This window comes from Cicer arietinum, chromosome 6 (assembly GCF_000331145.2).
Source record: "Cicer arietinum cultivar CDC Frontier isolate Library 1 chromosome 6, Cicar.CDCFrontier_v2.0, whole genome shotgun sequence".
NCBI classification, from domain to species: Eukaryota; Viridiplantae; Streptophyta; class Magnoliopsida; order Fabales; family Fabaceae; genus Cicer; species Cicer arietinum.
Window position 1 is genome coordinate 27,722,303 of NC_021165.2, and position 27,330 is coordinate 27,749,632.

The 27,330-nt window shown below is 27.4% G+C and overlaps 1 protein-coding gene across 2 annotated transcripts; it reads left to right on the plus strand.

Moving 5' to 3' along the window:
• Nucleotides 1-16,132: 16,132 nt before the first annotated feature.
• LOC101497444 (gamma-interferon-responsive lysosomal thiol protein-like) lies at nucleotides 16,133-21,521 on the plus strand. 2 transcript variants are annotated; one of them, XM_004506739.4, is made up of 5 exons: nucleotides 16,136-16,634; nucleotides 17,598-17,663; nucleotides 17,752-17,892; nucleotides 21,062-21,154; nucleotides 21,256-21,521. In XM_004506739.4, exons 1-5 carry the CDS (start codon nucleotides 16,329-16,331, stop codon nucleotides 21,349-21,351), a joined length of 702 nt encoding a protein of 233 aa, XP_004506796.1. In that variant the 5' UTR covers nucleotides 16,136-16,328; the 3' UTR covers nucleotides 21,352-21,521. The 2 variants fall into 2 exon arrangements, with proteins under 2 accessions (XP_012573033.1, XP_004506796.1); XM_012717579.3 differs by lacking the exon at nucleotides 17,598-17,663 and having other exon boundaries at nucleotides 16,133-16,634.
• The last annotated feature ends 5,809 nt before the right edge of the window (nucleotides 21,522-27,330 follow it).

Consider the following 27,330-nt stretch of genomic DNA (forward strand, 5'->3'; position numbering starts at 1 on the left):
GTAGTCGAAGACTTTACCTTGTTGTTTTCGATATTCTCATAAACTTTTTAACAATTCAACACAATGTTCTTATCGGTCAAAAATTGTAACACAATGTTCTCTCGTTCATCTTAAGCAAATGTAATAGAATTCTGATTCAACTTGATAGAGAACAAGAGTGAATTTAATTATTTTGGTAGTCGAAGACTTTACCTTGTTGTTTTCGATATTCTCATAAACTTTTTAACAATTCAACACAATGTTCTTATCGGTCAAAAATTGTAACACAATGTTCTCTCGTTCATCTTAAGCAAATGTAATAGAATTCTGATTCAACTTGATAGAGAACAAGAGTGAATTTAATTATTTTGGTAGTCGAAGACTTTACCTTGTTGTTTTCGATATTCTCATAAACTTTTTAACAATTCAACACAATGTTCTTATCGGTCAAAAATTGTAACACAATGTTCTCTCGTTCATCTTAAGCAAATGTAATAGAATTCTGATTCAACTTGATAGAGAACAAGAGTGAATTTAATTATTTTGGTAGTCGAAGACTTTACCTTGTTGTTTTCGATATTCTCATAAACTTTTTAACAATTCAACACAATGTTCTTATCGGTCAAAAATTGTAACACAATGTTCTCTCGTTCATCTTAAGCAAATGTAATAGAATTCTGATTCAACTTGATAGAGAACAAGAGTGAATTTAATTATTTTGGTAGTCGAAGACTTTACCTTGTTGTTTTCGATATTCTCATAAACTTTTTAACAATTCAACACAATGTTCTTATCGGTCAAAAATTGTAACACAATGTTCTCTCGTTCATCTTAAGCAAATGTAATAGAATTCTGATTCAACTTGATAGAGAACAAGAGTGAATTTAATTATTTTGGTAGTCGAAGACTTTACCTTGTTGTTTTCGATATTCTCATAAACTTTTTAACAATTCAACACAATGTTCTTATCGGTCAAAAATTGTAACACAATGTTCTCTCGTTCATCTTAAGCAAATGTAATAGAATTCTGATTCAACTTGATAGAGAACAAGAGTGAATTTAATTATTTTGGTAGTCGAAGACTTTACCTTGTTGTTTTCGATATTCTCATAAACTTTTTAACAATTCAACACAATGTTCTTATCGGTCAAAAATTGTAACACAATGTTCTCTCGTTCATCTTAAGCAAATGTAATAGAATTCTGATTCAACTTGATAGAGAACAAGAGTGAATTTAATTATTTTGGTAGTCGAAGACTTTACCTTGTTGTTTTCGATATTCTCATAAACTTTTTAACAATTCAACACAATGTTCTTATCGGTCAAAAATTGTAACACAATGTTCTCTCGTTCATCTTAAGCAAATGTAATAGAATTCTGATTCAACTTGATAGAGAACAAGAGTGAATTTAATTATTTTGGTAGTCGAAGACTTTACCTTGTTGTTTTCGATATTCTCATAAACTTTTTAACAATTCAACACAATGTTCTTATCGGTCAAAAATTGTAACACAATGTTCTCTCGTTCATCTTAAGCAAATGTAATAGAATTCTGATTCAACTTGATAGAGAACAAGAGTGAATTTAATTATTTTGGTAGTCGAAGACTTTACCTTGTTGTTTTCGATATTCTCATAAACTTTTTAACAATTCAACACAATGTTCTTATCGGTCAAAAATTGTAACACAATGTTCTCTCGTTCATCTTAAGCAAATGTAATAGAATTCTGATTCAACTTGATAGAGAACAAGAGTGAATTTAATTATTTTGGTAGTCGAAGACTTTACCTTGTTGTTTTCGATATTCTCATAAACTTTTTAACAATTCAACACAATGTTCTTATCGGTCAAAAATTGTAACACAATGTTCTCTCGTTCATCTTAAGCAAATGTAATAGAATTCTGATTCAACTTGATAGAGAACAAGAGTGAATTTAATTATTTTGGTAGTCGAAGACTTTACCTTGTTGTTTTCGATATTCTCATAAACTTTTTAACAATTCAACACAATGTTCTTATCGGTCAAAAATTGTAACACAATGTTCTCTCGTTCATCTTAAGCAAATGTAATAGAATTCTGATTCAACTTGATAGAGAACAAGAGTGAATTTAATTATTTTGGTAGTCGAAGACTTTACCTTGTTGTTTTCGATATTCTCATAAACTTTTTAACAATTCAACACAATGTTCTTATCGGTCAAAAATTGTAACACAATGTTCTCTCGTTCATCTTAAGCAAATGTAATAGAATTCTGATTCAACTTGATAGAGAACAAGAGTGAATTTAATTATTTTGGTAGTCGAAGACTTTACCTTGTTGTTTTCGATATTCTCATAAACTTTTTAACAATTCAACACAATGTTCTTATCGGTCAAAAATTGTAACACAATGTTCTCTCGTTCATCTTAAGCAAATGTAATAGAATTCTGATTCAACTTGATAGAGAACAAGAGTGAATTTAATTATTTTGGTAGTCGAAGACTTTACCTTGTTGTTTTCGATATTCTCATAAACTTTTTAACAATTCAACACAATGTTCTTATCGGTCAAAAATTGTAACACAATGTTCTCTCGTTCATCTTAAGCAAATGTAATAGAATTCTGATTCAACTTGATAGAGAACAAGAGTGAATTTAATTATTTTGGTAGTCGAAGACTTTACCTTGTTGTTTTCGATATTCTCATAAACTTTTTAACAATTCAACACAATGTTCTTATCGGTCAAAAATTGTAACACAATGTTCTCTCGTTCATCTTAAGCAAATGTAATAGAATTCTGATTCAACTTGATAGAGAACAAGAGTGAATTTAATTATTTTGGTAGTCGAAGACTTTACCTTGTTGTTTTCGATATTCTCATAAACTTTTTAACAATTCAACACAATGTTCTTATCGGTCAAAAATTGTAACACAATGTTCTCTCGTTCATCTTAAGCAAATGTAATAGAATTCTGATTCAACTTGATAGAGAACAAGAGTGAATTTAATTATTTTGGTAGTCGAAGACTTTACCTTGTTGTTTTCGATATTCTCATAAACTTTTTAACAATTCAACACAATGTTCTTATCGGTCAAAAATTGTAACACAATGTTCTCTCGTTCATCTTAAGCAAATGTAATAGAATTCTGATTCAACTTGATAGAGAACAAGAGTGAATTTAATTATTTTGGTAGTCGAAGACTTTACCTTGTTGTTTTCGATATTCTCATAAACTTTTTAACAATTCAACACAATGTTCTTATCGGTCAAAAATTGTAACACAATGTTCTCTCGTTCATCTTAAGCAAATGTAATAGAATTCTGATTCAACTTGATAGAGAACAAGAGTGAATTTAATTATTTTGGTAGTCGAAGACTTTACCTTGTTGTTTTCGATATTCTCATAAACTTTTTAACAATTCAACACAATGTTCTTATCGGTCAAAAATTGTAACACAATGTTCTCTCGTTCATCTTAAGCAAATGTAATAGAATTCTGATTCAACTTGATAGAGAACAAGAGTGAATTTAATTATTTTGGTAGTCGAAGACTTTACCTTGTTGTTTTCGATATTCTCATAAACTTTTTAACAATTCAACACAATGTTCTTATCGGTCAAAAATTGTAACACAATGTTCTCTCGTTCATCTTAAGCAAATGTAATAGAATTCTGATTCAACTTGATAGAGAACAAGAGTGAATTTAATTATTTTGGTAGTCGAAGACTTTACCTTGTTGTTTTCGATATTCTCATAAACTTTTTAACAATTCAACACAATGTTCTTATCGGTCAAAAATTGTAACACAATGTTCTCTCGTTCATCTTAAGCAAATGTAATAGAATTCTGATTCAACTTGATAGAGAACAAGAGTGAATTTAATTATTTTGGTAGTCGAAGACTTTACCTTGTTGTTTTCGATATTCTCATAAACTTTTTAACAATTCAACACAATGTTCTTATCGGTCAAAAATTGTAACACAATGTTCTCTCGTTCATCTTAAGCAAATGTAATAGAATTCTGATTCAACTTGATAGAGAACAAGAGTGAATTTAATTATTTTGGTAGTCGAAGACTTTACCTTGTTGTTTTCGATATTCTCATAAACTTTTTAACAATTCAACACAATGTTCTTATCGGTCAAAAATTGTAACACAATGTTCTCTCGTTCATCTTAAGCAAATGTAATAGAATTCTGATTCAACTTGATAGAGAACAAGAGTGAATTTAATTATTTTGGTAGTCGAAGACTTTACCTTGTTGTTTTCGATATTCTCATAAACTTTTTAACAATTCAACACAATGTTCTTATCGGTCAAAAATTGTAACACAATGTTCTCTCGTTCATCTTAAGCAAATGTAATAGAATTCTGATTCAACTTGATAGAGAACAAGAGTGAATTTAATTATTTTGGTAGTCGAAGACTTTACCTTGTTGTTTTCGATATTCTCATAAACTTTTTAACAATTCAACACAATGTTCTTATCGGTCAAAAATTGTAACACAATGTTCTCTCGTTCATCTTAAGCAAATGTAATAGAATTCTGATTCAACTTGATAGAGAACAAGAGTGAATTTAATTATTTTGGTAGTCGAAGACTTTACCTTGTTGTTTTCGATATTCTCATAAACTTTTTAACAATTCAACACAATGTTCTTATCGGTCAAAAATTGTAACACAATGTTCTCTCGTTCATCTTAAGCAAATGTAATAGAATTCTGATTCAACTTGATAGAGAACAAGAGTGAATTTAATTATTTTGGTAGTCGAAGACTTTACCTTGTTGTTTTCGATATTCTCATAAACTTTTTAACAATTCAACACAATGTTCTTATCGGTCAAAAATTGTAACACAATGTTCTCTCGTTCATCTTAAGCAAATGTAATAGAATTCTGATTCAACTTGATAGAGAACAAGAGTGAATTTAATTATTTTGGTAGTCGAAGACTTTACCTTGTTGTTTTCGATATTCTCATAAACTTTTTAACAATTCAACACAATGTTCTTATCGGTCAAAAATTGTAACACAATGTTCTCTCGTTCATCTTAAGCAAATGTAATAGAATTCTGATTCAACTTGATAGAGAACAAGAGTGAATTTAATTATTTTGGTAGTCGAAGACTTTACCTTGTTGTTTTCGATATTCTCATAAACTTTTTAACAATTCAACACAATGTTCTTATCGGTCAAAAATTGTAACACAATGTTCTCTCGTTCATCTTAAGCAAATGTAATAGAATTCTGATTCAACTTGATAGAGAACAAGAGTGAATTTAATTATTTTGGTAGTCGAAGACTTTACCTTGTTGTTTTCGATATTCTCATAAACTTTTTAACAATTCAACACAATGTTCTTATCGGTCAAAAATTGTAACACAATGTTCTCTCGTTCATCTTAAGCAAATGTAATAGAATTCTGATTCAACTTGATAGAGAACAAGAGTGAATTTAATTATTTTGGTAGTCGAAGACTTTACCTTGTTGTTTTCGATATTCTCATAAACTTTTTAACAATTCAACACAATGTTCTTATCGGTCAAAAATTGTAACACAATGTTCTCTCGTTCATCTTAAGCAAATGTAATAGAATTCTGATTCAACTTGATAGAGAACAAGAGTGAATTTAATTATTTTGGTAGTCGAAGACTTTACCTTGTTGTTTTCGATATTCTCATAAACTTTTTAACAATTCAACACAATGTTCTTATCGGTCAAAAATTGTAACACAATGTTCTCTCGTTCATCTTAAGCAAATGTAATAGAATTCTGATTCAACTTGATAGAGAACAAGAGTGAATTTAATTATTTTGGTAGTCGAAGACTTTACCTTGTTGTTTTCGATATTCTCATAAACTTTTTAACAATTCAACACAATGTTCTTATCGGTCAAAAATTGTAACACAATGTTCTCTCGTTCATCTTAAGCAAATGTAATAGAATTCTGATTCAACTTGATAGAGAACAAGAGTGAATTTAATTATTTTGGTAGTCGAAGACTTTACCTTGTTGTTTTCGATATTCTCATAAACTTTTTAACAATTCAACACAATGTTCTTATCGGTCAAAAATTGTAACACAATGTTCTCTCGTTCATCTTAAGCAAATGTAATAGAATTCTGATTCAACTTGATAGAGAACAAGAGTGAATTTAATTATTTTGGTAGTCGAAGACTTTACCTTGTTGTTTTCGATATTCTCATAAACTTTTTAACAATTCAACACAATGTTCTTATCGGTCAAAAATTGTAACACAATGTTCTCTCGTTCATCTTAAGCAAATGTAATAGAATTCTGATTCAACTTGATAGAGAACAAGAGTGAATTTAATTATTTTGGTAGTCGAAGACTTTACCTTGTTGTTTTCGATATTCTCATAAACTTTTTAACAATTCAACACAATGTTCTTATCGGTCAAAAATTGTAACACAATGTTCTCTCGTTCATCTTAAGCAAATGTAATAGAATTCTGATTCAACTTGATAGAGAACAAGAGTGAATTTAATTATTTTGGTAGTCGAAGACTTTACCTTGTTGTTTTCGATATTCTCATAAACTTTTTAACAATTCAACACAATGTTCTTATCGGTCAAAAATTGTAACACAATGTTCTCTCGTTCATCTTAAGCAAATGTAATAGAATTCTGATTCAACTTGATAGAGAACAAGAGTGAATTTAATTATTTTGGTAGTCGAAGACTTTACCTTGTTGTTTTCGATATTCTCATAAACTTTTTAACAATTCAACACAATGTTCTTATCGGTCAAAAATTGTAACACAATGTTCTCTCGTTCATCTTAAGCAAATGTAATAGAATTCTGATTCAACTTGATAGAGAACAAGAGTGAATTTAATTATTTTGGTAGTCGAAGACTTTACCTTGTTGTTTTCGATATTCTCATAAACTTTTTAACAATTCAACACAATGTTCTTATCGGTCAAAAATTGTAACACAATGTTCTCTCGTTCATCTTAAGCAAATGTAATAGAATTCTGATTCAACTTGATAGAGAACAAGAGTGAATTTAATTATTTTGGTAGTCGAAGACTTTACCTTGTTGTTTTCGATATTCTCATAAACTTTTTAACAATTCAACACAATGTTCTTATCGGTCAAAAATTGTAACACAATGTTCTCTCGTTCATCTTAAGCAAATGTAATAGAATTCTGATTCAACTTGATAGAGAACAAGAGTGAATTTAATTATTTTGGTAGTCGAAGACTTTACCTTGTTGTTTTCGATATTCTCATAAACTTTTTAACAATTCAACACAATGTTCTTATCGGTCAAAAATTGTAACACAATGTTCTCTCGTTCATCTTAAGCAAATGTAATAGAATTCTGATTCAACTTGATAGAGAACAAGAGTGAATTTAATTATTTTGGTAGTCGAAGACTTTACCTTGTTGTTTTCGATATTCTCATAAACTTTTTAACAATTCAACACAATGTTCTTATCGGTCAAAAATTGTAACACAATGTTCTCTCGTTCATCTTAAGCAAATGTAATAGAATTCTGATTCAACTTGATAGAGAACAAGAGTGAATTTAATTATTTTGGTAGTCGAAGACTTTACCTTGTTGTTTTCGATATTCTCATAAACTTTTTAACAATTCAACACAATGTTCTTATCGGTCAAAAATTGTAACACAATGTTCTCTCGTTCATCTTAAGCAAATGTAATAGAATTCTGATTCAACTTGATAGAGAACAAGAGTGAATTTAATTATTTTGGTAGTCGAAGACTTTACCTTGTTGTTTTCGATATTCTCATAAACTTTTTAACAATTCAACACAATGTTCTTATCGGTCAAAAATTGTAACACAATGTTCTCTCGTTCATCTTAAGCAAATGTAATAGAATTCTGATTCAACTTGATAGAGAACAAGAGTGAATTTAATTATTTTGGTAGTCGAAGACTTTACCTTGTTGTTTTCGATATTCTCATAAACTTTTTAACAATTCAACACAATGTTCTTATCGGTCAAAAATTGTAACACAATGTTCTCTCGTTCATCTTAAGCAAATGTAATAGAATTCTGATTCAACTTGATAGAGAACAAGAGTGAATTTAATTATTTTGGTAGTCGAAGACTTTACCTTGTTGTTTTCGATATTCTCATAAACTTTTTAACAATTCAACACAATGTTCTTATCGGTCAAAAATTGTAACACAATGTTCTCTCGTTCATCTTAAGCAAATGTAATAGAATTCTGATTCAACTTGATAGAGAACAAGAGTGAATTTAATTATTTTGGTAGTCGAAGACTTTACCTTGTTGTTTTCGATATTCTCATAAACTTTTTAACAATTCAACACAATGTTCTTATCGGTCAAAAATTGTAACACAATGTTCTCTCGTTCATCTTAAGCAAATGTAATAGAATTCTGATTCAACTTGATAGAGAACAAGAGTGAATTTAATTATTTTGGTAGTCGAAGACTTTACCTTGTTGTTTTCGATATTCTCATAAACTTTTTAACAATTCAACACAATGTTCTTATCGGTCAAAAATTGTAACACAATGTTCTCTCGTTCATCTTAAGCAAATGTAATAGAATTCTGATTCAACTTGATAGAGAACAAGAGTGAATTTAATTATTTTGGTAGTCGAAGACTTTACCTTGTTGTTTTCGATATTCTCATAAACTTTTTAACAATTCAACACAATGTTCTTATCGGTCAAAAATTGTAACACAATGTTCTCTCGTTCATCTTAAGCAAATGTAATAGAATTCTGATTCAACTTGATAGAGAACAAGAGTGAATTTAATTATTTTGGTAGTCGAAGACTTTACCTTGTTGTTTTCGATATTCTCATAAACTTTTTAACAATTCAACACAATGTTCTTATCGGTCAAAAATTGTAACACAATGTTCTCTCGTTCATCTTAAGCAAATGTAATAGAATTCTGATTCAACTTGATAGAGAACAAGAGTGAATTTAATTATTTTGGTAGTCGAAGACTTTACCTTGTTGTTTTCGATATTCTCATAAACTTTTTAACAATTCAACACAATGTTCTTATCGGTCAAAAATTGTAACACAATGTTCTCTCGTTCATCTTAAGCAAATGTAATAGAATTCTGATTCAACTTGATAGAGAACAAGAGTGAATTTAATTATTTTGGTAGTCGAAGACTTTACCTTGTTGTTTTCGATATTCTCATAAACTTTTTAACAATTCAACACAATGTTCTTATCGGTCAAAAATTGTAACACAATGTTCTCTCGTTCATCTTAAGCAAATGTAATAGAATTCTGATTCAACTTGATAGAGAACAAGAGTGAATTTAATTATTTTGGTAGTCGAAGACTTTACCTTGTTGTTTTCGATATTCTCATAAACTTTTTAACAATTCAACACAATGTTCTTATCGGTCAAAAATTGTAACACAATGTTCTCTCGTTCATCTTAAGCAAATGTAATAGAATTCTGATTCAACTTGATAGAGAACAAGAGTGAATTTAATTATTTTGGTAGTCGAAGACTTTACCTTGTTGTTTTCGATATTCTCATAAACTTTTTAACAATTCAACACAATGTTCTTATCGGTCAAAAATTGTAACACAATGTTCTCTCGTTCATCTTAAGCAAATGTAATAGAATTCTGATTCAACTTGATAGAGAACAAGAGTGAATTTAATTATTTTGGTAGTCGAAGACTTTACCTTGTTGTTTTCGATATTCTCATAAACTTTTTAACAATTCAACACAATGTTCTTATCGGTCAAAAATTGTAACACAATGTTCTCTCGTTCATCTTAAGCAAATGTAATAGAATTCTGATTCAACTTGATAGAGAACAAGAGTGAATTTAATTATTTTGGTAGTCGAAGACTTTACCTTGTTGTTTTCGATATTCTCATAAACTTTTTAACAATTCAACACAATGTTCTTATCGGTCAAAAATTGTAACACAATGTTCTCTCGTTCATCTTAAGCAAATGTAATAGAATTCTGATTCAACTTGATAGAGAACAAGAGTGAATTTAATTATTTTGGTAGTCGAAGACTTTACCTTGTTGTTTTCGATATTCTCATAAACTTTTTAACAATTCAACACAATGTTCTTATCGGTCAAAAATTGTAACACAATGTTCTCTCGTTCATCTTAAGCAAATGTAATAGAATTCTGATTCAACTTGATAGAGAACAAGAGTGAATTTAATTATTTTGGTAGTCGAAGACTTTACCTTGTTGTTTTCGATATTCTCATAAACTTTTTAACAATTCAACACAATGTTCTTATCGGTCAAAAATTGTAACACAATGTTCTCTCGTTCATCTTAAGCAAATGTAATAGAATTCTGATTCAACTTGATAGAGAACAAGAGTGAATTTAATTATTTTGGTAGTCGAAGACTTTACCTTGTTGTTTTCGATATTCTCATAAACTTTTTAACAATTCAACACAATGTTCTTATCGGTCAAAAATTGTAACACAATGTTCTCTCGTTCATCTTAAGCAAATGTAATAGAATTCTGATTCAACTTGATAGAGAACAAGAGTGAATTTAATTATTTTGGTAGTCGAAGACTTTACCTTGTTGTTTTCGATATTCTCATAAACTTTTTAACAATTCAACACAATGTTCTTATCGGTCAAAAATTGTAACACAATGTTCTCTCGTTCATCTTAAGCAAATGTAATAGAATTCTGATTCAACTTGATAGAGAACAAGAGTGAATTTAATTATTTTGGTAGTCGAAGACTTTACCTTGTTGTTTTCGATATTCTCATAAACTTTTTAACAATTCAACACAATGTTCTTATCGGTCAAAAATTGTAACACAATGTTCTCTCGTTCATCTTAAGCAAATGTAATAGAATTCTGATTCAACTTGATAGAGAACAAGAGTGAATTTAATTATTTTGGTAGTCGAAGACTTTACCTTGTTGTTTTCGATATTCTCATAAACTTTTTAACAATTCAACACAATGTTCTTATCGGTCAAAAATTGTAACACAATGTTCTCTCGTTCATCTTAAGCAAATGTAATAGAATTCTGATTCAACTTGATAGAGAACAAGAGTGAATTTAATTATTTTGGTAGTCGAAGACTTTACCTTGTTGTTTTCGATATTCTCATAAACTTTTTAACAATTCAACACAATGTTCTTATCGGTCAAAAATTGTAACACAATGTTCTCTCGTTCATCTTAAGCAAATGTAATAGAATTCTGATTCAACTTGATAGAGAACAAGAGTGAATTTAATTATTTTGGTAGTCGAAGACTTTACCTTGTTGTTTTCGATATTCTCATAAACTTTTTAACAATTCAACACAATGTTCTTATCGGTCAAAAATTGTAACACAATGTTCTCTCGTTCATCTTAAGCAAATGTAATAGAATTCTGATTCAACTTGATAGAGAACAAGAGTGAATTTAATTATTTTGGTAGTCGAAGACTTTACCTTGTTGTTTTCGATATTCTCATAAACTTTTTAACAATTCAACACAATGTTCTTATCGGTCAAAAATTGTAACACAATGTTCTCTCGTTCATCTTAAGCAAATGTAATAGAATTCTGATTCAACTTGATAGAGAACAAGAGTGAATTTAATTATTTTGGTAGTCGAAGACTTTACCTTGTTGTTTTCGATATTCTCATAAACTTTTTAACAATTCAACACAATGTTCTTATCGGTCAAAAATTGTAACACAATGTTCTCTCGTTCATCTTAAGCAAATGTAATAGAATTCTGATTCAACTTGATTTTTTTTTAATCTTGATAATTTATTTGAATTATTGATATTAAATAAATTTATTTGCTTAACTTTACATGAACTAAGCAAAATAATAAAAAATAATAAAAATAAAATAAAAAAAATGAAATCACACATTAAACTATGTTACTAACACACTATCCTTTTAAGAGTAATAGGAAAGACGCCTAAACAATCTGCATAAATGGCCTACTACTAATATATATATATATATATATATGCATTAATTGTATTTTCAGCTATCTTTTATAAAGTTAATTCACCATAGTCACAAAATCATGAAGTTGCTTTAGGTAAAAATGTTCTACATCCAAACACTTCATTCGAAAACATGTTTCAATGTGTCACATGGTCCATTAATTTATTTTTTTAAATTAATATTGGTATCAATATGTCAATATTGTAACCTATGTATGTGTTTTATAATAAAAATATGATTGTCAAATAAATCTGTCATATTAAGTGGGCCAAACTGAAAACAAAAATTAGGTTGGTTGAATCATGATTATATCAAAATAATCGACTTTTTTAAAAATATATTTTTTTTTCTTCTATGTTCTCAAATACACACATCTGAATTAATGGTCAATCTAAAAAAAATTAGAAATTTTGAGAATTTAAAGGAGCTGAAGAAACTCACATTTTTTGGGCTTGTAATTGTGGAACCCAAGTCAACTTATTTAGGTATTATTTGATGAAGTTGGAAATGAATTATCCAATAATATTGATTAATTAATTGCAACAACTACATAATTCTTTTTGAAGGTATCTTTTCTAGTATATATCAATTTAAGACTAATAATAATATTTATGTGCATCAAACAGATTGAACAAAAGTATGCTAAGGAAACTGATAAACTTAATCCTCCTCATACATTTGTTCCATGGGTGGTTGTCAATGACCATGCACTCCAAGAGGTTTGTGATTGATATTAAAGATTACTTACTATTTGTACACTTACATCACACTTGGTTAATCATATAATTTTTTTTTATTAATTCAGAGTTAAGTAAATAGTTAATTTAAATTACAGTAAACAATATGATTAATTCAATTACATGATTAACTACAATTTTCAATCTGATATAAATTAATCATCTATTCAACTATATTAACTATATTTTTGTAGGTGATCAACCGGATGTTCAAAAAAGTGAATGTACATTAAACATTTTTTATTTGTATATTAGTTCCTTAATCACTTTTACCTTTTCTTGTGGTTATAGGACTTCGAAAATTTTGTGACATATATTTGCAAGGCTTACAAGGGAAAATTGAAACCAAATGCTTGTAAATCACTTTCAACAAGAACTTATTACGACTCGGATGTGAAAATGGACTCATTTCATCGTGTTTGCTATGTAGATGAAGCAAGAAATTTGACCTTACTTAACTAGTCGCATAATTAAGGAGGAAATCTCTATGAAAATGAACTTGGAATGCATTTTTGGTGTGTTTCATGTGGCTGTTATAGAATTCTCACTTTGTCACAATCAATAAGTCATATATGTGCATGACTTGCCTTAGAATTTAGAAAGTGAAAAGCATCATAATAAAATAAAATTTGAGGATTTATTCCTTCAATTATGCATTCGAGGTTGTTCGACTGTTTAAGAAGTTTTAAATAAGTCTGAATTTTCAAATACATCTTTAACTTATAATTAACTTGGAGTTCATTGAAATACTTGAAAATTTTTAAATATATTTTTGAATTAAACAAGTTTATTATTGGATCTCTAAACTTGCCAATAATATGTAATCAAACTACTAAGTTAAAAAGTTTTTAATCAAATTTATGAAGTTTTAAATAATTTCATAAATTTTCAACAAAGATATGTCTAGGTTTCTTATCGGTCAAAAATTGTAACACAATGTTCTCTCGTTCACCTTAAGCAAATGTAATAGAATTCTGATTCAACTTGATAGAGAACAAGAGTGAATTTAATTATTTTGGTAGTCGAAGACTTTACCTTGTTGTTTTCGATATTCTCATAAACTTTTTAACAATTCAACACAATGTTCTTATCGGTCAAAAATTGTAACACAATGTTCTCTCGTTCATCTTAAGCAAATGTAATAGAATTCTGATTCAACTTGATAGAGAACAAGAGTGAATTTAATTATTTTGGTAGTCGAAGACTTTACCTTGTTGTTTTCGATATTCTCATAAACTTTTTAACAATTCAACACTTTAATTTATATATTTTTTTTTAATGTTGTTTAGTACATTGTACGAGTCTATGACTAGTACTATACAACCATTGACATGAAGTTCAATCCAAAGACAAAAGGATTATGACAAAATCTTATATATTTTTAGTTGGATATGTAAAAAAGGAAATCATAAGTAGAAAATGGTAAATGACAAATGAAATATATATCCACACCATGTGATTGGTGAGATGAGAGAAGGGAGAAAATTGTAAATGTGGAAGATATAAAAGAATATATAGACAACAATGGCCATGAATATCGTGTTGATTAAAACTTATTACAAAACAATTTTAACACGGCAATACCAAAAAAGGGTCATTAGAAAGAGTGAATAATAAATGATAATATCTGAAAACTGAAAAGGTTATATTGTAGCTTCTTTCCCTTTGTGCCCTCATTTTTTACTTGCAAACAAAAACAATAAAAGATAGGCTATTTGGTATATTATTTACAAACTACTAAGCAAGTTTCTAAAACAAAAATTTATTTGCATTTTTTACTTTGTATGATTTTTAATATAAAATATATTTTTTATGGTTATAATAAACTTTAATAAAATTATAAATTGGATATGATTTTGATCGATTAAGTTAAGAGCTATAAGATAAATATTTAAAGAAATACACTCAAATTTTGTCTAAAAAATTAAATAAAATAGAGGGTCAGTCGTCGGGACATCGAGAAAGAAATATGGCAAAAACATTATTATTATTATTATTATTATTATTATTATTATTATTATTATTATTATTATTATTATTATTATTATTATTATTATTATTATTATTATTATTATTATTATTATTAGAGTGGAAAAAGTCTCACATAGAATAATACGAAACTATTTAAGTGTCTAAATTATTCTATATGAGAGTTAGGTTTTAAGAGACGATTTTTCAAATGCTTAAATACTTATCACCTATATGACACAGGAAAATTTTACTCTATACCTCCTCTTTTATGCATATAACCCCAAAAATTAAAGAAAAAGACTAAAATACTTTTATATATATTAAAAGTCACCGTTTTTTTTTTTTCATTTCTTTGTATCAATTTTCAGAATATTACTATAATTCAATGATGTATGGGTAATCTTTTATATATCCAACATTTTCTTCATTCTTAATCAAGATTAACTAGAGTTGTCAAAAAATCCCAAAGTCTCAAATCCTCTGTCAAAAATCTCAATAAAATTTACCCTATACCCCTCCTTTATTCATATACCCCTAAAATTTAAAAGAAAAGACTAAAATATTCTTGTATATACAAAAAATCACCATTTTTTTTCCCTCATTTCAATCTTTCATGAAATATTAAATGAGTGTCAAAAAATTCATTTTTTTTGGAAAACCTTTTTCAAGTTTTCCGAACACCACTCCGACAAACTTGAAAAAAAATTTCTGGTACATAACACACTTCCGGAAATTATTTTTGAAGTTTTTTAGAACTATCGGAAAACTTATATCAAGTTCTCCGAAAAAAATAAACTAACGGCAAACTTCATAGTGACTTTTCTGGAAGCTACCGAAAAATTTCATCCACAAATTTTCCGGTAGTTGTTTAATTTTTTTTTATAAATATTTTTTAAAATTCATTTATTTATTTAAATTTTTTATTATATTAGTATTTATTTAATTCATTTGATTTTAACTAATTTTTTGTTCAGTTGATAGGGTTAGAGCTAGAGACGGCTAAGTTATAGAAAAAATATGTGACTTTAAATCTTCGGTCTATGGATGCTGCCACATAAAGAGTTTGTCCGACAACATTTTGTAAGCGTCGACGATTTATGGTGTATTAATTATTAATTATGGTGTATTAATGGTATATTAATTATTAATGGTATATTGTTATTCTGTATTAATTATTATTTATTAAAAAATATGGCGTGTACCGGAAAATCCGGTAAATATTTTCTGTACTAGAAACACGTATCGAAATTCTTCTAAATAATTTTTTGGAAGTTACCGAAAAACGATTACCTATCAAATTTTTTTTTTACTGGTTCTAGAAATGATGAAATAGTAAAAAAAAAAAAAATTAAATTTGATAAAATAGTAAAAAAAGGATTGAGAATATTTTTGGCATTTTCATAAATTTTTGGGGTTATAAATATAAAAATGGAAGTATACATAAATTTTTCATGACACATATAGTTTGATGCCAATAAACTATACATAAATTTAACGGCCTTCTTAATCTAAATTTTTATTATATACAAAAAAATTGCTTTAAGAGAAGTCACATAGGTTCCCCTTCATCCCTCTCCTCATCTCTTTATTTTCTTTTCCCTTTTCTTCTCCTAAGCCAAAAAATAATTACTTGAATATAAAAGACTTAGGCTTCCAAAAAAATATTCACACTTCACATTACAAAGTCTCTCTACTTTAGAAGGATTAAAAAAGAAATGGTTTCTCCAAAACTACCTATCACTATTATATTAGTCCTTTTATTTTTCACCTACGAATTTGAGGGTTCATCTTATTCTTCTAGATCACAAATTGATAATGCTATGGTTCCACTTCCACCAATTGATTATGAGAAAGTTAATCTATCAATATACTATGAAAGTCTATGCCAATCTTGTGCAATTTTCATTGTTAAGAATTTGGATGAAATATTCAACAATGAGCTCATTAACATTGTTAATCTCCAACTAGTCCCTTGGGCCAATTCCCATCTCAACAAAACCAACAATTCCATATCATGTCAGGTTTCAATTTTTTATTTATTTATATTTTCTTTGATATACTAGGAAATATTTTGTAAAGGTTTATAAAATATTCAGTAATTAATATGGTTGATTTTTCTTTGAATGGAAAAATTGATTTTGATTGATATCAATTTGGTTCTTTTGAGTAGTGTTGAATACTAATTACTAGTGATAGTTGCTTATAATAATTTCAAGGGGAGAAAACTAAGGGAAAATTATTTTATTGATTTCTGTTTAGTGATAAAATAAAAATCTACATTAATTCAATTTTATGGTAATATTCATTAAACTAATATTGTCAAATGGTAGAAATCGTAAGTTTTTATTTTATGAGAAATAATAAATACTATCATAATTAACTTATATAACTGTGAGTTTTTTGGATTCAAATTCGAAAATATAGACATTTATCAAGTTCAACTATGACTTAATGATATAACTAATAAATTTATTTTATATTTTTTACTCAGTTTCTTTATTGTATACTCTCTATTTCTTTTTAATTGTCGTTTTAAAGTTATTTATGAATATTAATAAAATTGATAATTTTGTTACATTCGATAGAGATGAGTCTTTCTCCTGTAATACTCAAAAAAAATTATTATATTATTTTATCTTTTATTTTAATGATAAATAATTAAGAGTGCTATTAAAAAAATAATTATTAATATTGCATTCAACTTTAAAAAAAAGAATAATACAGAAGCGACAATTAAACAGGAACGGAACAAGTTTTTATGATGTTTTCACTTCAATGAGATACAATGTTGTCTGTTAAATTATGTAGTCAATCAACATAATAATTAGTTTGATGACTCATTTTGATGATTGTTTTTTTCATTCTCTTCATCAATTTCAATTTTATAATAATTTCCAAAGCTTCATAATAATAATAAATAACAACAATAATAATATTTTCAAATTTTAATTTATATTTGTCTCTTGACACACACAACTTGGCAGAATGGGCCAGATGAATGTGATCTAAATTCTTTGGAATCATGTGCCCTCAATGTTTGGCCTGATGTGGTAAGTATAAAGGGAACCAAGAAACCATATATCTGAAATGAGTTTCCTATAATTAAATTGAATCTTAGATATCTAAATTGTGATGCAGAATATACATTATGGTTTGATATTCTGCTTTGAGTTTCTGGCAATTGATGGAAAAAACAAGATGTGGAAGAATTGTTTCAACCAACTGGGTTTGCCTTTGGTGCCTTTTATCGATTGCTTTAATAGTGGAAATGGAACAAAGGTAATATTTTACATTTCTTTGATTTCACAAGTTTATATAAAATGATATACAGCATTGAAAATGAAAAAAAAAAATTCTTATTATATTGATTTTTGTGTTTAGTTCAATCATTGCCCGGTGAAGTGATATTTAACGAACACAGGGGAATTTTAATACGGATTATATTTATTATGAATTAGTATTTAAAAAATGTTTAAAATTTCAACGAATAGAAGTTAATTTTAATCTTTATTTTTATGATTGAAATATTGATTTAAATGATATTGATTTGATAAAAATAAAAGAAAACAAATATATTTCGTATTAAATTGATATCAATAAAGTCATTGTCTTAATCATAAAGAAGAGGAATGTCATGAACTATTACTTCTAAAGTCTATCGTCGATCGTTGTTAGATTTCTAATGATATTTAAGTACTTGTTCATGCTTAGTGTCCTAGTCAATTGGATGAAAAAATACTTGTCAATATTATATTAGTATTATATATATACTAGGGTTGGTGTTTAATATGTGTTAGAAGTCTCACAATAGATGAAAAACAAAAAATTGAACATTGTATAAGTGAGATGACTTAAATACTTAATATTTTAAAGTTTTTTTTTGTAAAGATATGATGTTCACAATATATGTAAACTCCACAATGTATATGTAAACTAAATATCACAATACTCTAACACAAGAGTGTTGTGAGAAATCTGTAAGTGTACGATTTTCGTCAAGTAGTAGAAATATTGAATCCAATAGGATTGTATCTAAGAGTATCAATTAATTATAGTTTAATTAAATTAAACGAGAATAAATATTTTGATAAATATAGACTTGTAACAACACAATAAAACACAAGAAACCAAAGACGATTATTATATCTAAAAGATTCCATGATTGAGGTTGTCAATGATGATTAATGAATCTAGATCAATTTTTCTTTTATTAATATTGAATCTCTTTTAAAGGTGAATTATCCTAATATATTTAGAGCTCTATCTCGAGATACAAGAATTATGCCTAGCTATATTAAATTTAGATTGAACCCTTTATGTTTTATAATAATTAATTGATTCCTTAAAAGACTAAGCTTATTCTCGTGATTTTAGTCTTGAGTTCAACTCCTAGAGTTCAAATACTAAGGTTCACCTCTCAGTCCATTCCCTAATACCTTTGATTATGCAAATAAGGGATCCAACAAGTTCATATAACATGAATGCTCAATAGAAATTAAATCAAAAGTAATTCACTAATTAACAAAAGGAAAAGAACAATTAATATGTCGTCATCATCATTATCATCATCAATGTATCAAAAGCTATGTCCAATTCTCGAAATAAGAAATCTACTCAAATATTATAGAAAAATAAACCATGAAATAGATTAAGAACATTCAAATTGGGAAATTAGAGAAGGAGTAAGAAAGAAGAGATTGATCCTAACCTCAAGTATGAATTTCAAAACCCTAAAAACCTTATTTTTTAAGTCCTATTTATACTTATGTCACAATGAGGTCTAAGTCCAATTAAAATAGAACTTAAAAAATTAGAAAACGAGCTTCAGCTTACGAAACATAGGTTTGTTAGTTGTCATGGTTGTATTTCATAATAAAATGTGAAAACAATAATCTTATCACGAAAAATGACCGTATTTCTTCTCAGATAACAAAATAACAAAACGAGAAATATGGATGTTATCCACTTTGCCCTTGGTTCTTTCTGTCTTCGTTTTGCATCTAAATTGCTTTCAAAACGTCTCCCTTTTTAAACCACATCAAGCCCATTTCCAACACTAAAGTGCTACATTCCAACAAAACAAGAAATACCAAATGTAATAACTATATTGATATAAAAACTAAACCAAACTAAAGAAGTTTTAATCAATGGAACAAAAAATGCATGCACAAAATAAAGAAAATGAGATGCAAATAAGGTTGCATCAAAGAGTATAAGAAAAGAAGGAAAAAAAATCAGATACAAGATTAAAGTGTTTTTGACTGATGCATCTTGCAACGAAGAATTAAAGTCATATACATCAATAGCCTCCCTCTTCCTTTACAATGCTAAGCAAGTGAGACAATTTTAGCATGTATTATTTCAATCAACTTCAACACAATAGTGGTATCAGAGTCAATATTTTGACTAAGGTGGTCAGTTCCTTGTAGCGAAGGTCTTCTTGATTATAGGGTGGTTAGGTGATATGTTATGTTGATGCGTGTGCGTGCCACCGATGGTGCAAGTGTTTGTTGATGAAAAAACTTATGCTTGAAGGAAATAGTGTTAGGGTGTGCATCAAATAAAATAAATGAAGGGACCTATATATCTAATGTATCACTTTTGGGTTAAAATGCTCTTATATTTTTTTTATATTAAATATAATTTATTTTCACAAAATCGATTTGTAAGATAAGAGAGATGTCTCTTCAAAAAAATTTTATTTTTTTTATCGTAGAATTTTATCTCTATTTAATATAAAATTTTGATTTTTTCTTATAAATATAAAACTTCTTATGGTGTTGCTTTAGCCCAATATCCTCTAGGTTCCCCTCATGTTCACTAGTGTGCTTGTCTAATTTTTTTTTATTTATAGAAGTAATTGTATAGTTATAAAATTGTGAGTTTAAATTATTTAAATTACTAGTAGAATTCAAGAAAAAAGACGACTACACCAAAATTTGTTATCTCGTAAATTTAACTTAAATGGTAAAAAAATTATAAAAATATATAATATGTTGGAATACGAATCTAAACATATGATATCTCATTATTCGATATTTAGTATGCGGATTTTGTCTCTAAATTTTTTAAAAATAAAAGGTAAATATTTAAAAAACCATCTTATCTTACTTGATTGCGTAAGAAAAGATAAATAAAAAATGTAAAAAACAGTTTAAATAAACAAAATAATTAGTAAAAAATATTATACCAAAACTTACAATTGGTATGGGAATAGATTCTCTGTCATGAAAAATTCCTCCCACGAAATCTTAGCCCTATATAAAAAAGACAAAAAAAAAAAGTATAGTAATAAGGGTAAGGATTTGCACTTCTCTCTCTTTAGTGAAATTTCTAGATTAATTTGCAAAATAATAGATGTTGTATACTTTCCAAGTCTTCAATTTTATTGATGACTTGTATGATATTATTTAAACGCCCTTAACATTAAATTTGAATTTGTATGCAGCTTGGAGAAAAGTATATTAATGAAACAGCAAAACTTTTCCCACTTCATTCTTTTGTGCCATGGGTGGTGGTGAACGATCAACCTATTGAAAAAGTTTGTCTTTTCTCCTTCTTTTTTCTCATTCACACTCACAATTTTCTAATTTCTAGATTAATGAATATATATTTACCAAATTTCTTTATGTATTGATTCAGGACTATGCCAATTTTACATACTATGTATGCAAAGCTTATAAAGGTGTTTCTATTCCAGCAGCTTGCAATGTTTCATTGAATGCAATTGAGAAATAAATTCAACTATTCATAGGTTTTTAGCAAAGATATGTCTAGGTCTCTTAGTAGTCATGAACCATAACATATTGTCGTTACGATGTTCTTTCGTTCATCTTAAGCAAATGTAATAGAGTTTAGATTCATCTATAGAGAACAAAAGTGAATTTAATTATTTTGGTAGTCGGAAATTTTACCTTATTGTTTTTTATATTCTCCTAAACTTTTCAACAACTCAATACTTCAATTTATATATATTTTTTTAATGTTGTTTTGTACGTTGCACATTGCACGAGTCTATAACTACTACCATACAACCATTGACATGAAATTCAGTCCAAAAACAAAAGGATTATAACAAAATCTTATATATTTTTAGTTGGATATGTAAAAAAGGAAATTATAAGTAGAAAATGGTAAAGGACAAATGGAATACATATCCACAGCATGTGATTGGTGAGATGAGAGAAGGGAGAAAATTGTAAATGTGGAAGATATAAAAGAATATATAGACAACAATGGCCATGAATATCATGTTGATTGAAACTTAGTACAAAGCAATTTTAACACGGCAATACCAAGGGTCATTAGAAAGAGTGAATAATAAATGATAATAGCTGAAAACTGAAAAGGTTATATTGTAGCTTCTTTCTCTTTGTGTCCTCATTTTTTACTTGCAAACAAAAACAATAAGAGATAGGCTATTTGGTATATTATTTACAAACTACTGAGCACGTTTCAAAAAGAAAAATTTATTTGCATTTTTTACTTTGTATGATTTTTAATATAAAATATATTTTTTATGGTTATAATAAACTTTAATAAAATTATAAATTTGATAAAATTTTGATCGATTAAATTAAGAACTATACAAAAAATAGTTAAGGAAATTTTGTTTAAAAAATTGAATAAAATAGAGGATCAGTCGTCGGGACATCGAAGAAGAAACCTAACAAAAATATCATTATTATTAGAGTGGAAAAAGTCTCACATCGAATAATATAAAACTATCGATAGAGTATTTAAGTGGTTTAATTATTTTATACTAGAGGTAGGTTTTAAGAGGGGATTTTTCAAATACTTAAATACTTATCACCTATATGACACATGAAAATTTTACTCTATACCCCTCCTTAATCAATATATACCTAAAAATTAAAGAAAAAGATTAAAATACCCTCATATATATATATATATATATATTAAAAGTCACCATTTTTTTTATTTCTTCATTTCAATCTTTTCGGAACACACAAGTTAGTGTCAAAAAATTCATTTTTTTCAGAATTTTTTTTCTTAAAGTTTTCCGGTATAGAACACTACTCCGGCAATTTTGAAAAAAATTTTCCGGTATAGAACACACTTCTGAAAATGATTTTTGATGTTTTCTGGAACTACTGAAAAACATATTTCATGTTCTCCAGAAAAAATAAATACCGGCAAATTTCATACTGATTTTTCCAGAAGCTATTGGAAAATTTCATCCACAAATTTTCTAATAGTTGTTTGATTTTTTAAGAATATTTTTTTAAATTAATTTATTTGTTTAAATTTTTTATTATATTAGTATTTATTGAATTCATTTGATTTTAATTAATTTTTTGTTCAGTTGATAGGGCTAAAGCTAGAGACGGCAAAGTTGTAGGAATATCACACGATTAACTTTTTGAGATGTAAAATATTATTTGTAATTAAATGTCAAATGATAATTTTTTTATAACTTTTATGAGATTTTATATTTTTTTAAAGCAAAAATAGAACGTAAAAATATCACACGATTAATTTGACATCTCAAGTCAATCACTTAAGATTTGCAATATTTTAAAATATTATTAAAAATAAAATATAAAATAAAAGTATAAAATTCTTAAAAAATCATATCAAAACCCAAGAAATGATCTTTAAGATACACACTCCCTTTGTACTTTTTTACATCATTTTTATTCTTATTTTTATAGTATGAGCAGTAGGATGTGGATTTTCTTGTTTTGGTTTATATTTAGAGTGAAAATCATTAAATGAGAACACCACGATGATGCATTGAGGGAGAACGATGGTGTGGCTACTAATGAAGGAAGAAGAAGACTAAATCCCAATTTTTTGAGTTTCCTAATTAATTTCTGATAATTTATAATAAAATTTATTTAAAATATAGTTTAAAAATAAATAATAATAATAATAATAATAATAATAATATTAAATAAATAATAATAATAATAATAATAATAATAATATTAATAATAATAATAATAATAATAATAATAATAATAATAATAATAATAATAATAATAATAATATAGACGTAATTTAATGACAAGGAAAATAAGATATTAAGATGTGATTTGAAAAAAAATTCCCTCAAGTTAACGTTACCACATCATTAATGACAGAACATGTAGGTGAAATTGAGCCAAAAATTTGGATGGTGAAAAAAATGTTTAAACTTGTGAAACACGGTATCATATTTTCAAATTTGAAAACGAGGTTACTAAAATCATGAATGAGTTAAAATTGAGAACAAAACATAAATTTATCAATAACATATATTTATGATAAACTAAATTTTTTTTAACTTAAAACATATTAAATGATCTCACTTTATTACGATAAACATTTCGAAATAAATTTTATGAATTCTTTTTTACTTTAAACTAGTAATAAAAAAAAACTTAAAATTAAGTATTAAAAACAAAATATCAAAACAAATAATATGTTAATTATGTTAAATAGAAAATTCATATAAGTAAATATGTAGAGATAAATGTCACACTTGCCATAATATGAAACTTAAAATATTATAATACTCATATTTGTTTAATTTTGCAAATAATTACCCTTTTTCATGTGGGTTTTTCTCTATTCATTGTAGATCTTTTTTGCGGGTATCCACGATGTGGATTTAATTGTCATCCATATGTAGATCTTAGTACATTTAGACGAGAATTATATATTATAATATTCTTCTACATAATATTTTTCTTTTTCTTTGCCTTAAAAATTACATTTGTAAAAGGCTGTTCACCTGTGGTAGATTAAATTATTGTCTTCCCGTCATTTCTACAATTTATTTCGCTAACATCTCTACTTTTTTTATAAAAAAAAAAAAATTCTTATTATCTTGAATTCTTGAGATAACAATACACAAAATTAATTAATTTAAATGTAAATTAAGTTTTAAAAAATTATTAGGTTAAGAATGTCCATAGAATTCACTAGTATGCAGGAAAATTATTCTCACAATCGAATATTAGCGATACCAAGTTTAACAGTAATTAGTACACCTATTTAGTAGGCTTTTTTATTTAAATAACCCTTTTATGAAGAAAAAAAAAATACTAAAATACTCCCTTTGAAAATTAAATTTCAAATGGTGACTTCTCAAAAGCTTTTTTTTTAAAAAAATAATTTTTTTTAATTTTTATATAAATAAAAAAAATATTATTTATATATAATTAATATAATTCATAAAAATACATAAATAAAAATTTTAAATTACGATAAAATTTTAGTAAGCCCAAATTCCAAATGGAGATATATATATATAATTCAAAAAAATACATAAATAGTAATTTTAAGTACTACATTGCCGATGTTCTTCTTCTTCTTCTTCTTCTTCTTCTTCTTCTTCTTCTTCTTCTTCTTCTTCTTCTTCTTCTTCTTCTTCTTCTTCTTCTTCTTCTTCTTCTTCTTCTTCTTCTTCTTCTTCTTCTTCTTCTTCTTCTTCTTCTTCTTCTTCTTCTTCTTCTTCTTCTTCTTCTTCTTCTTCTTCTTCTTCTTCTTCTTCTTCTTCTTCTTCTTCTTCTTCTTCTTCTTCTTCTTCTTCTTCTTCTTCTTCTTCTTCTTCTTCTTCTTCTTCTTCTTCTTCTTCTTCTTCTTCTTCTTCTTCTTCTTCTTCTTCTTCTTCTTCTTCTTCTTCTTCTTCTTCTTCTTCTTCTTCTTCTTCTTCTTCTTCTTCTTCTTCTTCTTCTTCTTCTTCTTCTTCTTCTTCTTCTTCTTCTTCTTCTTCTTCTTCTTCTTCTTCTTCTTCTTCTTCTTCTTCTTCTTCTTCTTCTTCTTCTTCTTCTTCTTCTTCTTCTTCTTCTTCTTCTTCTTCTTCTTCTTCTTCTTCTTCTTTAACGTGTTATACAACAATTCCTCTTCGTTTGATGCAAATGATAGTTGACGATTGTCTTCTTGATGTGGTTGTTGGCTGTTAAAAATAAATTGTTCCCCTGGCGTGAACACGTAAGATTGATGTGGTGTGTGGGTAAAAGTATGAGGATGTGGATGTGGTGTGTGGGTAAAATTATGAGGAGGCGGTTGAGTGTCATGAGGTGTTGGTATATAATATTGATTTTTTTGTGTTGTGTTAGACATTGATTCTTGGAAAAAAATGTTGGCTAGATTGTGGTGGAGGTTGGGGTGGATTGACACGAGGATCAACCAATTGGTTTTCTACAGAAATAAATCGTTTAGAATTTTTGCAAAACCAAACCATGTATTCATAACTTGGTTTGAATTCAACATTTAGAGGTTGACCATGACGAATATGATTCTCTCATTCATTCCACTCTTTGTTCTCATTTTCGTAGAATAATGCCCAACTATAGTCAACTTGTTTATGCAAATTTCCCTTATGATACTTTCTCATGTTCCTTACAGGATGTGGAATTTCTTGAGGTAGTCTAAATTGTAGTTTCACTCTATCATTTTGATGCATTTCTATTATGTAGATGCATTCCATAGTCAATTGTCTTCTGGATGATCATATGTTAGACGCAAATATGACCTCCAGAGAACCTGATATATAACAAGTTTGTTAATACCCACCAAATCAATTTGGTGCAATATGAAGAGAGCTTATCTAAAATTTGGTTCTTATCAAATTAGTTTAGAAGAATATCCTTTATTTGGCAATGAGGTTCATCCAAGACAATTTCAATACGCTTAGTTTAACTTCTTTTCTTCATGGCTAAAATATTCACCTTCTAAAGATGTTGCATATTGCTTACCATGCTATCTATTTATCAAAATACCAAGTGGATGTCCCGAATCAAATGTCTTCATTAATACTGGTTTTAGAAATTGGAAGAAAATTAAAAATAGAAAATATTGTGCCTTTTCTCAAACACATAGGGATGAATCCTTCCTCACCACACATCAATGAAAAGAAAACTTGTCTAGCCTTGTTGAATCAAGTTGGACATATTAGGAATATTATTCAAGTGCAAAGCTCGGAACAAATTTTGAAGAATCGAATACGTCTCAAGACATCAATTGACATTGTTCATTGGTTAACACTTCAAGCTTGTGCTTTTAGGGGACATGATGAAACTAGTGGGTCAAGAAATCAAGACAATTTTCTTCAATTGATAAAACTATTGGCAACTTACAATGATGAAGTTGCAAAAGTTGTGTTGGAGAATGCTCCATATAATTCCAAGTATACTTCACATCAAATTAAAAAAAAAAAACTATTGCATATTCTTTCTAGTAGGGTGAAAAAACATGTCTGTGAAGAAATTAGTAATTCCAAATTTTGCATCGTTGTAGATGAAGCTTGTGATGAATCAAAAAAGAAACAAATGTCTCTTGTGTTAAGATTTTTTTAACAAAGTTGGTTTAATACGATAGCAATTTTGTTGTTGTGGCACATGTTAAAGGCACTATAACTTTAACTCTAAAAGAAGAAGTATGTTGTAGCAACTTTTTTTTATTTGCTTTGATTTTCGTGCAATTAAAATATGTAATTTCCCATGTAATTTCAAACCAACAAACAAATAATCCATTATTAATTAGAAATCCATCAATATCTCAATCAGATACTTAATACTCAAATTATAAGGTTCAGAAATGTAGTACCAAAATTATAATTGGTATAGACTAGAGTTCAATATAAATAAATTTCCTAAAGTTGACCACTACTACCCCTAGAATTAAATGAGATGCTTCATCTATTCTTTTGAAAACTCCGCCAAATGTGCAAGTTGATTAGAAATGTCATCTGCCTAAAATTAAGAA

What these genes read in the sequence shown, in the direction of transcription:
- LOC101497444 (XM_004506739.4), top strand. Translation starts at nt 16,329, where the DNA reads ATGGTTTCTCCAAAACTACCTATCACTATTATATTAGTCCTTTTATTT. An exon ending in TCAATGTTTGGCCTGATGTG is followed by an intron (nt 17,664 to 17,751) that starts GTAAGTATAAAG and finishes ATTGTGATGCAG; the next exon opens with AATATACATTATGGTTTGAT. An exon ending in ACGATCAACCTATTGAAAAA is followed by an intron (nt 21,155 to 21,255) that starts GTTTGTCTTTTC and finishes GTATTGATTCAG; the next exon opens with GACTATGCCAATTTTACATA.